Source organism: Nematolebias whitei, chromosome 15 (assembly GCF_014905685.2).
Source record: "Nematolebias whitei isolate Nwh7 chromosome 15, NemWhi1, whole genome shotgun sequence".
NCBI lineage: Eukaryota > Metazoa > Chordata > Actinopteri > Cyprinodontiformes > Rivulidae > Nematolebias > Nematolebias whitei.
In genome coordinates, this window is record NC_056512.1 from 31,464,987 (window position 1) to 31,478,351 (window position 13,365).

General features: G+C 38.7%; 1 protein-coding gene across 1 annotated transcript in view; it reads right to left on the bottom strand.

The window, feature by feature from the left end:
- Positions 1 to 7,622, bottom strand: part of LOC119420988 (cAMP-dependent protein kinase type I-beta regulatory subunit) — a 46,693-nt gene extending 39,071 nt beyond the window's left edge. Inside the window, exons 1-3 of the mRNA XM_037688377.1 lie at positions 7,574 to 7,622; positions 5,103 to 5,273; positions 305 to 396 (exon numbers count right to left, since the gene is read on the bottom strand). Of these exons, the coding sequence (XP_037544305.1) occupies positions 305 to 396; positions 5,103 to 5,273; positions 7,574 to 7,576 (266 nt within the window). The 5' untranslated portion in view covers positions 7,577 to 7,622. The remainder of the gene's footprint in view (positions 1 to 304; positions 397 to 5,102; positions 5,274 to 7,573) is intronic.
- Between the last annotated feature and the right edge of the window lie 5,743 nt (positions 7,623 to 13,365).

A 13,365-nucleotide genomic window follows, 5' to 3' on the forward strand; every position in this document is an offset into this window, starting at 1 on the left:
GGTTGAGTGCAGTGTGGACCACAGAGGAGATTGCATCCTCTGTTGATGTATATATATGTATATGTATACATATATATACATACACATATATATATATACATATATATACATATATATATAAACAAAACAAACAAACAAAAAAAAATATATATATATACATAGTAAAATAAACTACTACTTACTATTACTACTGTACTACTATTCCTACTTCGCCGTTTTTCCACTAATCGCGGGGCTTCAGAGTTCTGATCCCCCACGATAAACAAGGGACTTCTTTATTATTCATTATCTCAGGGCTTTGTACCTTCTTTCGTTGTCGTCCAGGTGAGCAAACAGCACATTCTTAGAAATGGCTTTAGCCAAGGCAGTCATGGTCTTGTAGTCTTTAGGAATCACCTGTGTAGACAAAGAAGTAATTACAGTAAACTGGACAGCTACAACAAAGAGCAGGTGGACACATAAATCAAAGCAACACAAACGCATAATACGACTGACTTCAAAGCAGCCCAAATTGAGTAATTATAGAGCAGAGTATTGGCAAACCCTGAAAGAAACATCCCACACGTGCATCTGTATATTTTTGGGAATGCCCATCTGTTCAAGGATAACACTAAAAAGTCTCACAGACCTTAAAAATTCACAAGAGCCCTGAAATCATTCATAAAACATGCATTTTCATGCCTCAGACTTTGCAGTGTGTTTGTGGAGGGGGAATGGCAACATGTAAAGCCACAACAAAGCAGTCTGTGTTTATGAGTAGACATCATAGCAGACAATTTACACTAATTTGAACATAGCATAAAAAAGGCAAATAATAATAAAAAGACAAAGAAGAAAAGAAGTTCATAAAAACCCTTTACTTTTAAATGACTGACAAAAGGAGCAAAGTGTGTGTGCTCGTTTCTATTACTTTGTGAGGACCATTTTTGAACACATACTACATTGTGAGGACCAACTGCTCTTTGTGAGGACCAAAGGCAAGTCCTCATAAGGTTCAAGTGTCACTGGTGGGTTAGAGGTTAGGTTTAAGGCTAAGATGTGAATTGAGGATGGGTTAGGTATGTACTGTATCTACTCCACTCCTGTATTCTGGAACACCTTGCAAAAAAGACCTGAACCTTTCGAACTTGACCTCTCTAAGTGGCTTCAAACATCTGCTAAGTTCCTGGCAAAAACCAACGCAGACATGTTCCTGTTTTTAGTATTTTACATCGCTTACAATGTACCAGTTTTTGTTTAGCTTTTTTAATTTCTTTTTCTTCCATTTACTTTTCAATTTGTATACTTTCTTTTATTATTGTCTACTGTTGTCATTGTTGTCTACTGTTGTCATCAATCTTTGTTAAAAACAGGTCTCTTGTAAATGAGTCCTTGAGGCTCAATGAGACTAACCTGTATAAATAAAGGCTGAATGAAACTGGTAATGGTTAGGTGTAGGGTAAGGGTCAGGGTTAGGTTATAGAAATGAACGATAAATGAATGGAAGTCAATGGAAAGTCCCAGTAAAGACAGAAAGACAAACTTGTGTGTGTGAGTGTGTGTGTGTTTGTGTGTACCTCTGCCTCATTCTTGGAGAGAGGAGGAGTTAGACTGTAATTAAGTTAAGGCAACAGATGTCTCCACATGAAGACAACCACACACAGTGCACAATATGCACGCAGATGCACACATAGCCACATCACACATAAATTAGGAAGTACTGAATTTTTATCTGACTATAGAAGTATAAGTGTGGCTACTCTGTGGTCAGAAAGAGAAATAGACTGGTCAGGCCTGGAAATTGAATTGAAGAGGGAGAGATTTTAAGTCAGCCTCCTTCTAATCTTGTGAAAAACCCAGCTCCGATGCTATCACCCAGGAGATTATTAAATGGCAGGACACCAGTAAGCTGCGTACAAAAAAAAACATTTACTGTCCTACTTATAATTCACAGTTTGTCCTTTGGTGATTTGTCCATTGTGTTTAGAATTACTTGTAAGAGGATGTAGATCAAATTATTTGTCAATGTCTTTGTTGCTTTTCTTTTGACTGTTCCCTTCTAGCGAACTCGCATGAAAGATTTATCAACTGTTTTACGCCGGATAGCCTTTCACGGAACCTGGGCTCAAATATGCAGCCTCAAGTAACCGCAACACTGACCATTAAGCTACCACAGTCCCTAGTAAACTCTGTACTCGTCAAAAACATAAAGTTAGCTAAATTAGAAACAGTTATTTATTTATTTGCCATAATTATTATTTTAAATGAAAACCAACCACATTTCTGAAAGTACGAAGCTTACTGTGATACATGCAAGTTTAATTATTAACGGTCTTAAAACCAAACTGATGGCTGTCTCCATTTTTTAGGTGCACAACATTTTAATCAGATGAACAGGGTTAGTTAATTGGTTGTGTTAAAACCACAGTTAATTTTCACAGCAGTATCTTACAATAAAAGTAAAGTAGGAAGATTTGAGCACAGATTGTGTGTGAGAGTTTGTATGTTAACCTCATCAAAGGTTAAAAAGCATAGAATGCTGAGTCACACTAAGGCAATAATGCACTTTTATAGCCTAATTTGATTTTGATTAACTTAACTCTGGTGGCATGGATTGATGGGAAACGACAGGAACAAAAAAAAGATTGAGCATGGACTTTGTTGTTAACTCTGATAGGTTTTTGTGTAAGCTAACAACGTGCAGTTATTTTGTTTTAATATGCTACTGATGCAGCTGTGCATGTTTATATCTGTCAGTCCATGCAATGATGAGGGATAGACAAAATAATAAAAGGAGATGAAGTGACACTTTTTGCAATAACACATGGCTGCATTGTTTAAGAGACCTCGGTCTTAAAAATGCAAATGCATGCACGTGCAAGTGCACACCTGACACAATGTATGCTCCAGTGGCCATGCAATTACAACGTGGTGATGGGGTTCATGCTGTCATGTCAATACCCAGCAATTCATGTCTAGAGAATAACAATTTAATTATTGCAGTAAAGATACACCATCAGGAATGTATGTGTGTCAATGTCAGAGTCAGAGCGAGTCAGAGATTCTTTATTGTCATTTGCATCACATGTGGTACATGTAGTGGAACGAAATTGTGTACACAGGGTCCCAGTTACATCAAACAATAGCAAAAATATAAAGTGCAAAAAGAAACAGTAAATAAGGATCTGAGATATAAACTAAGATATACGCTAAACGAACACCAAACGGTACACTAAAAGATCTAAGATATATGCCAGTCACTAACAGTGCAAAACGATACACCGAACAACAGCAGCACAATTCTCATAGGTTCTGTTTGGCTATAATTTATGCTTAATGCGAGCACTAACGTCAACTAAACTAACATAAACTAGGATTCATTCAAAGCATGCAAGAAAAATACAGAAACAAGGCACCAAAAGTGAAAAAGAAATAAATCTACAGCAGCATGGTCCTGTTGGCAGAGTGGTTCTGATGACAATGAGGTTTCTCTTAGCAACATGGTCCCATTGGCCCCATGGTACTGTTGGTCCCTTCAGCAGCATGATGATAATAAGAACCACAGCAGCTGCCTCCCAGACTGCCCTCCAGAACCGGGTCCAGCAGACAGAGAACATCTAAGGTTCCCCCGCGGAACCAAGCGGGGTCTGCAGAGTTCGGTCCGATCAGGCGGATGGAGGATCTTGTTAGCAGCATTAGCAGGTTAGCAGGTCTAGTTAGCAAGTCCCGTCAGTACCCTGATGGTAACAATGACCGCAGCAGCTGCCCTCCCATACAGCCCTCCAGAACTGGGTCCGGCAGACGAAGAACATCCAGATTTCCCCGCGGAACTGAACGGGTCTGTAGAGTTCGGTCCGTGCAGGCAGATGGAGGATCATGGATACAGCCGCCATGACAGGCCTGAGCCTGAGGTTGGAAGGACTGAACCACAATGGCAAGGTAGCGACACAGAAAACTCCACAAGTGTGTCACAGTCATACCCATACTGTGGATGTGCATTGTAGGCGCAAAAAAGTTAAAACAGAAACGACAGGAACAAAAAAAGATTGAGTTCACCAGGAGCCTGTGAAGCTGCGACTCGGCTGAGCACGGCCATCTTGGATCAATGTGAGGGTGTGCAAGATTAAAATGAAGAAAATATGAAAATATAAAAGGTGTATTATCATTTTAACAAGAGTATATTTATGCATCAATCCATCCATCTTCAACCACTTTTCTGTGGTCAGGTCATGGAGGCAACAGTTAAAGTGTTTCCCCTAGCTAGATTCAAGTTATCAAAGAACATTTCAAATTTACAACTATTGCAGGAAATTTCAATACACATCCTTTAAAATATAATGATGTTTAGCCAAAATAGGCAGTAGTATGGAAAACAGGAAGGATACGCAAAAATTTTTGTAAAAAATATTATATATACATTAAAAAAACACAGCGGCAGAGGACAATATAAGTAACTAACATACTGTTTTTTGTTATTTTTCTTTTTTAGCCATCCTATTTGTTAAAAAAAAAAATCTGTATGCCTTTTTATAACTGTCTATTGTTGTCGCTGTTGTCCATTGTTTTTCATCATTCTTTGTTGAAATCAGGTCTCTCTTGTAAATGAGTCCTCGAGGCTCAATGGGATTTACCTGTCTAAATAAAGGTTGAAGAAGAAAAACTCCATCACAAAGCAGATATTTGTCATGACTTATTGTTTACAGCAGGACAAAGCTGCTTGACCAACAGCACCCAACACAAAAAATTATTTTACACTAGATTGTTGCTGTATTTCTGAGACTGCGCCTAAGTGGCCAAAACACTTTGACTTGTTAACGCGTATTTGCAGTGTACTAGCATAGCATGAAAACAGTAACATGTTCAAGTTCTAAATTAGCAGTGTGTGTCACCAGATGCTTTAACACATGAAATATTATTGAATTCTTGGTTTAAATGAATCCTCTTTAAACTTGATTATGTCACACAATGGTGTACTTGCAACATCTCTATCCAGAGTTGCTTTAATTGTTCTCTTTTTACTGATGCATGAAGTTTTCTTCAGCACAAACAATAACCATCATTACTGCTTGATGCTGAAACTACAGGACAGTATTTGAAGAATTTTGGCTGCTGAATAAACAGACCTTCCGTACGTAGCTGACAGCATCCTCCTCAGTATACACTTCGGCGCTGACTCCTCCCCTGCGACGGCGAGCCTTGACGACCGGATTTGGTGGAGGAGGAGAAACTTCATCATCGTGTGAGTCTGACTGGCTGTTAGATTTCTGGCGTGCCATAATCTGCTTGCATTCTTCCTGTAAAAACAGAGACAAGATGTTTGAGATGGAAAGTAAAAATGTGGGGAAAAAAGGAAGACAAAAAAAATCTGTAAATATTTCCCTCAAAAGTGGAAATGAGAATGATAAATTTGTCCAAACCTTCTTTTAAACATCCAACCTGTGCAAAGTTAAGCAGGTCAGATGTAATAACACACATAAACTGTCAATTATTTACAAAGCAACCAGTTATTGTCCTCCCATAAAATTTGAAAACAAGAAAAAGAAGTCTGAGGGAGCATAAAAGGCTTTTGGTTGAATGTTGTTTCAAATACTGCATTCTCTGCAGGTGATTAATTATTGACTGCAAGCTTGATTAACCCATTAGCATAAGTACACAAAAAAAGAACCAAAGCCTTGACAACAGTGTTAAGCCAAAACCCCATCAACTTGCTGCAGTTGGAGAAGCTTATGTGCATATTCTGTGCACTGCACTGAGCAGCTGTGGCAGAGTGGTTAGAGCAGTCATCCTCCAATGAGAGAATTGGGGGTTTGATTCCACCAGCAGTCACACGCTGAAATGTCCCTGGGCAAGACACTGAACCCCTCATTGCCTTTGATGTGTGTCCCATTGGTGAATGTGATCTAAAGCACTGATTAATCTTTGTAGAAATATAATGATGCATGAATGGGTAAATGTATGAGGACACAGACTGTAGTGTAAAACGCTTTGAGTATCTTGATAACATAGAAAGGTGTTATATAAGTACAGTCCATTTACTATTTGCACGCACACACACAGAGAATGTGGACAATTGCACAAAATCAGCTGATCACAACGTTGATAACTGTGAGACATTTAATCGCTCTGTGGTCAAACTGCTGCAGTTTTATTTACAAAAAGGTGGACCAAAAAAAAAAAACCTGCTGCACTGAAGAAGCTGTGTGAAGAAAATGTGATCTCCTTTGTGAAACTAGGTAAGTTTCATAATATCAGATGATCTGCATGGAGGCATGGAACACTATTAAATTTATCAGACTATTAGCTATCATTAAATTGCAACTGGTTACTAGTGATAACAATTTCTTGCAGCATATCTGCACAGAGCATTTTCAGTGCTTTATGTCAAACATGCTTGACATTGGCAACATTTTGAAAACCACATCCATTAGGTTTCAGAAGGAAAAGCTGACCATTGGAGAATGTGAGGATGAACTAATGGTGTCGACTGGACAGTTCACACTTCTGCTTGATGGTGAAGGCCACTATAGTGTTTCTAATGCTGATGCTGACACAGACTAGACAAACTTACTCATGGGGTTAATTAAAGAGTTTGAAATCAGATATAACTCCATCAAGTCATGCGATCATTTCTTAGTACTTGATCCTTCAACAAGGCCTCAGGAAATGCTCCACAGTTTTGGAAACACAACAGTTTGCAGCATTCTCAAGAAATATGAGGTTACCTTGCAGCTTGACAGACACCACTGTGACAGAATGGATGCGCTTAAAGTAGACAGGAAAACACCTGGGATCCTCTGCTGTGTATGACTTGGTCCAAATAGTAAATACAAGTAACTCGGATGCTTACTCCAACATCAACAAGGTGGTTAACTGTCTCTTACACTTCCTCTAAGCAATGCAGATTGTGAGAGAGGATTCTCACATCTCAACATAATAAAAACCGTGTACAGATCTTGTCTGTCACGTGCTCGTCTCTCATCCCTGAAGCACATTCACCTGTCAAAGCAGACCACCAAGACATTTGACCCAATGCTAGCTGCTGACCTGTGGATGGAGACAGCTAATCGGAGGCTCAACCAAGGACAAGGAAGTGCATCTGCAGCATCTTTATCATTTACCATGCAGGAAGCTGAAGCAGAGGACAGTGGGGGCAACACTGAGGAGGACAGTGCGGAAGACTGCACTTATTAACTCCACGCTACATATGGGGTGAGTACCAAACACCATCTCCTGGTGCCCATGTGAGTAACTCACTAAAACAGTTATGTGTACATGTGGTTATAACCACGCTAACACATGCATAGGCAGACTGAAGAAGACGAGAGCTCACACATTCAGCTAGATTAGGATAGCAATGCTCGCAATCAGGTAAAACACTGCATCCTGAAGAGAATGGAAATAAATATATGCATATAATCACGCTTCTTTCCCTTCTCACACTAGACAAAATAGAAAGGCAGAGTCACTACCTAGCACGCACTGCTAACCTGCTGCTGAAAAAGTATTTAAAAGCAAAACTGTATCCTTAAAGAGAATGCACAGGTTAACTCCAAGAGGCTAACTCCAAGTTAAGTTGGTAATCAGAGTTATTTACCATGGCATGTAGGGCCCTTGGTCAAGCCTGCTATGTGTCCCTCAGCCTGGCAGAGGTCCCAGGCATTGAGTCAAACTGCAAGTCTCCAAGTGAGCATAGAAATCATCACACGCAGATTCCCATCTCACACACACCTGGCACACGTGTCACAGAGCATCAGCATCTTCCCATTCAAGATGCAAACAGAGAATTCAGGCAGATAATCCAAGTTGTGAGACAAAGAGAGGAAGTGGCGAAATGTCTCCAATAACCCTCGACACAGCAGCACAAGTCTACTGATGAAAACACTGATGGCAGCAAAAAGCCTGTCTCTCCATCACTGCTGCGCAACTCTGTGTCGCTGCTTTCTACCCTCTGTCTGGCTCTCTCTCTCTCTCTCTCTCTCTCTCTCTCTCTCGCACTCACAATCAGAAGGCGCAATGAGCGAGCTCCTCTTGCTACCCTCCGTCACTATGACAACCGGACACTGAGCATCGCAAGTTGGTCAGAAAGCAACTGTGTGCCTCACTCACTTACATTTGTGCACAGCAGTTCTGATGTCTGTGTACAAGCTGCCGCTCCTGCCTGCACTCCTCACACATTCAATTGAATAATCAGATAGCAGAACAGAAAACGTCACTCTCCTCAGTCCTCAGCATGGACTTCTGTTTTGACCAAATGGTGTGTACTAATGAACAGATCCAAACACTCCTTGACTGTCCCACACACTAGTTTCCTGTTTTTATTCAACTCTATCCTGCCCACATGCTTTTCTTGAAGTTCAGAGGGTCAGTAATCTAGTGAGGGTGTTGTCTGGCTTCAACAATAATTCAGCGTTGTGTGTTCTCAGTAACCATACAAATGACCCTGGAAGTGTGAATATGTCCACACAGGGCACTTCATTAGTTCAAGATAAACTAAGAGTAGCTGCAATTATGCTTTCTGTATTTTTTGTTCCTTTTTTGCAACAACAAAAATAGCATAATTTCAGAAAACAGTATTTTTAAGCCCATGTACAGTAACTTAGAAAAAAAGACTATTTATTCTTACTGTTGTTTTTTTTTTGTTGTGAAACAATACACTCCTTGTTTCAAATTCTGCTTCCAGTTCTACCCAGTTTTCTCTCCTCTGCTCTTTCTGCGTCATCATCAGGAGGTTTGTGCCAGACAGAGAGGACAAGCTTCATGAAACATGAGTGGAAGGAGGACACGAGCATAAGCTGTACGATAAAGCTGTTTTTAAAGTGAACTTTGCATTAGCAGCTCAATGTCAGAGATTAGAGTGAAAAGATGACACAAACTCAATCCTGCACAGACTCACTCTGGATAAAGTCACTGTTATTAAAACCAGGACCACTTTAAACTAATGAATAGATAATGAAGTTTATTGAAATTGATCTATACTGTTTCCTTCTTACCCCAACTCAATTAATGCCACACAAATATAAACAAAAGTTATAACTAATTCATCTGAATAGCTTTGACTAATCAGTCCAAGCACCCTTCATGCTGAGCACAAAAGCATTAAACCCATCAAAAAGCACTGGTGCAATTTCAGACCAAACACGTCAAATATTAGTTCTTCCACCATGTCAAATTCAGTTAAAGGAAAAAACAATGCATCTGTAAGTGATAACTTTATGTACACTTAATCCAGGGACACAAACAGTGCCACTCTCCATTGCAGGAGTTGAAAGTATGTGAATGGACCAAAAACAACACACTACCACACTTGCACACAAATTTACACAATCACACAAAGGTAATGAAGCATGCAGAGCTGATCCACCAGCAGGAGCTAACAGTCTACTCATCACTCTGTTCCACACCATTAAAGCACAACAATGGACAGAATGTTCACTGCTGTAGTGGGTCTGACAGAACTGATGTTCATTTTTTTAAATTGTTGAATCTCACAGCGAAGCTTGTCTCCAGTCGGTATATTAACTCCCTAAATTTGATTTGTAAAACTACCTGCAAAGGTACAGGACTATTTGACCTAAAGCAGTTGCTGATCCCATTTTTTTTTTTCATTCATCAGACATTTAATCTGTTGTTACTAAACATATTGATTTGGTTGCATTCCAAAAGCTCAACCAATCAGTTAAGGTACAGTAATAATATGATCATTCAACATAACAAATGAATGTTAGTTGTAAAATCAAAATATTCTGCCAAAACACAAGAAAAATATTTCTTTATCAATGTTGGTACTGGTCATTGTTTCACTGCTCAACTTGACATGTTTCTGTACATATCCCGTTTCACACAAACTTTAGACCGACAGAGGAAAGTGGAAGGATGCAATGGGCAGATGAGAAAAGACAAAGAAGGACCACCATGGAGACAGGAGCCAGGGGTCTGATACACCTGTGGGACCCCCGGGTGAGCCACAGAGGAGGAGGTTTAGCTCTGGTTCACTGCGTGCAACCCAAAGTGATTTGACAAACTGCCCAACTCACAGCATGGGTGAGCACAGTGTATGGAGACACTAATTACACATGTGCCATAGCTCTGAAGGCAAAGGTGGGTGCAAAAGAGCTTTTGATACTGCCAGGATCTAAACTTTATAGGCCTATAGCACTAAAACAATGAATGCATATCACTAGATCCTTTGCAGACTTATCTTTGCAAAAAAGAAGGAAGGCGGGTACAAAGTAAATATGAAATTAGAAGTAAGGCCAAATCTTGTGGAGATTTCCTCTGGCAGACTCAACAAACAATAAACCCTCCTGACGATTTGTAAATCAGAGGCCTTTGAAAAGACTGGTGGATTTGTTATGATAGGTCTTGATGACAACTGAAAGGCTGTCAGAGTAGACTGTCTTCTCATTTTACAGGGGAGGAGGAGGCAGCAGCTAACTGACAGAAAAGAACTCACCACAATGCAATGTGAAGGGACCGCACACTAAAATTCTACTATACCACTTCTGTGTGCTGCATCTGCACAGTGTTTGATAGTTGAACGTTGATAGTTTGAACGTTTCTGCAAAAAAAAAGAAACTGTCCAGATGACCTGACTGAAAATTATTGGATAGTTGTTTCTGTTTTTGTTTGAGGCTCTTTGTGCATGTTCTCGCTCGTCATTTTTTGCAGAAAGCCTCCTTTGTTCTTGAGTATCACAGGGTTATCATAAGTTTGCCCCATGCTTTACGCCTAGCTTTTTATAGTTTTTACGTCTTGAACAGACATTGCTCCATCCCTCTCTCTTTAATCAAAAGTTATGTGTTTAAGGACTTCTCCTTTTTGCAAGTATTTTCCTTTTTTTTGGGGGGGGGGGGGGCAGTTTACCTTTCCCCTACTTTTTTCTCCATCTCTTTCTCTCATCATCAAACATTTTAATTATCGCCCCGCTCAAATTTACTTCTTCCTCTATATCTTTTAGAACTACAGTGCATTTCAATTTAGACTTCAAGATCAGTGGAGGATTTGGACCCAAAAATGCAGAACAACAAAAGGAACTTGAATTAAACAAAATGTTTTAATAAACAAAAACAAAAGACTGTTGTGGCAGCAAAAGCTTAGCACAAGGAAGACTGAAAATTGTGGCATGTAGGCCAGTAATGAACTGCTGATATGGTGAATGCTGAAGACTGAATATATAGAGAAGATTAGATATTGGAAACAACTGAACTGATTGGAGACTAGGAACAGGTGAGAGTGGCAGACTGACTAAGAACAAACACTGTGGAAGCTGACTGAGCATGAAATGAAAACTGACAGGAAACACTGGAGTTGAACAAAACAATACTAAAACAAATCTAACGATACTGGCTGGTACAGATCTAAACTGAGAATAAAAACTGAACATAAGAATGATCAGGTAAACACAAGAATCCCAAGACACAGAAAACAAAACATAATAATAAGTTATAACCAAAGGGGAAGAAACTAGGTCTGATCTAAGACACAAATAACCAAAATACACGAAAAATGACACTTTCAATTTTTGGTTTTGATTCACTTTTCAAATAACTAAATCTAATTTGAGTAAGGCTTGATTAGCGGTAACATATTTTTTTTAGCTCTCATGCTTTCCTGCATTTGATGACTTTTAATTTGACATTAATGCCTTCATCAATTGAAATATAATTTTATCATTCAGACACACTGTGGGAAAAGGTACAGTGTTAGGGTTGGGGTTAAACATTTCCATTTAATCAATACATACTTTGTAAAGAATCCTTTGTCATGATTTATGATTTTTTACGCAGGTTGAACTGATTCATGTTGGTTTAAACTGATGTATGAAAAAACTGAGTTATTAATCATACAGCACACTTTGCAGCTTCCTAACAAGAAGTGTTATTGAGAAGATGGCATGTGGTCTGATTGCATGAATCACTTGAAACTTTCTTCTGCTAAGCTGAATCACATCTATTAGTATTCATGCTGCCTCTCTGACTATGCAGCATTACAGCCCCAAATATCTGCAGCAGCAACAAAAGCAGCAGATCTGTTATAAGTGTAACCCTTATTTTAGTGCTGAGTCTCTTTGACCATTCTGTAGGAAGGCAGAACATGAAAGAAGTTGCAGAGCATGCAAACACGTGAGCATTTTTGCTATGATGTTTTTGTTGTGATATCAATCTTTAAACTTGAGGTTACAGATGAGAGATAAGATAAAGATATAAATCACATGTTAATCACCTCTAAAGTCAGATGACTCTCACACGGTAGCACACATAAGCCCCTGCAGCAAAGAACAGGATCCCCTCCTCACCCTGTTTCCCCTCTTTAGACCTCAAGATTGTGACATTTAGCTCCTATTGATCTTTTTACTGTTACTTAGCTTTTTCCGGTCTGTGTTCAAGTCTATAGTTTTGGTCCTTTACATTTGCTTTTTTGTTGGGTTTTATATACAAATATATTTATAAACTAATTTTCTTTTTGTTTTAAAGTGCAATATGTAATGTTGCCGGGTGTCTGAATGACAGCACAGCACAGCTGAAGCAGTTAAATATGAACACTGTTAAGATTAAGTGTATTTCAATGAATCGGAAGTGCATGATAGCATCTACAATGCAAACCACTGCAAAATACTGACTTTGAGCATACACATTAATGATTGTAAAATTATCAATACATCTTTTCTTTTTACAATTTATTTTTCCTTTTATTTCCCCCCTTGACAAAACTCCTCGGGGCACCATGAACATCCTGCAGCTTCAGTTCGCACACCTTGACGACCCAGTTTTGCCAGTCGCCAGAGTAGAGCCCATTGTTTAAATGAAAAATCTCATGATGCACTCATGAGCAAGTCAAGTGGGTTTGCATGATCAAAGCCAAACAACCAGTTCATTCCATGTAGGCTAAACACTAAGGGGCCTTATTTTGAAGACAATTTATCTCTAATAATGAGTATTTGTATATCCTGTAACGTTTCATACATATTTATTATTGAATCAATTGAATTAAAATAGAAATGACACACTTTAAAAAAGAAAACAAGGAATTGTCAAATATAAAACTTTGTTTTTCTAGTGTTACCAGCACAGGCAAACACATTACCTGTAAAGTTACAAAGATACTTCACTGAGCCAAAATGTTGAATATGGGCCACAATAAATGTGCTACAGTGGATTAGCTTTCTTTAAAACCCATTTTTTAGATATAATTTAGATTTTTACCAATCTGTAAAACAAAATTTTTATTGCAAATGTTAACTTTAAATTAACTTTTAATGTTTCTCTTTACTCTAAAAAAGACAGTCTGATAGGAGACAAAATCATAAATTTTTATGGATATTTCTCACAAACTATAATAAAATGAAAAAATGTTATATATACATAAGAATATAAAATGTTTTATATA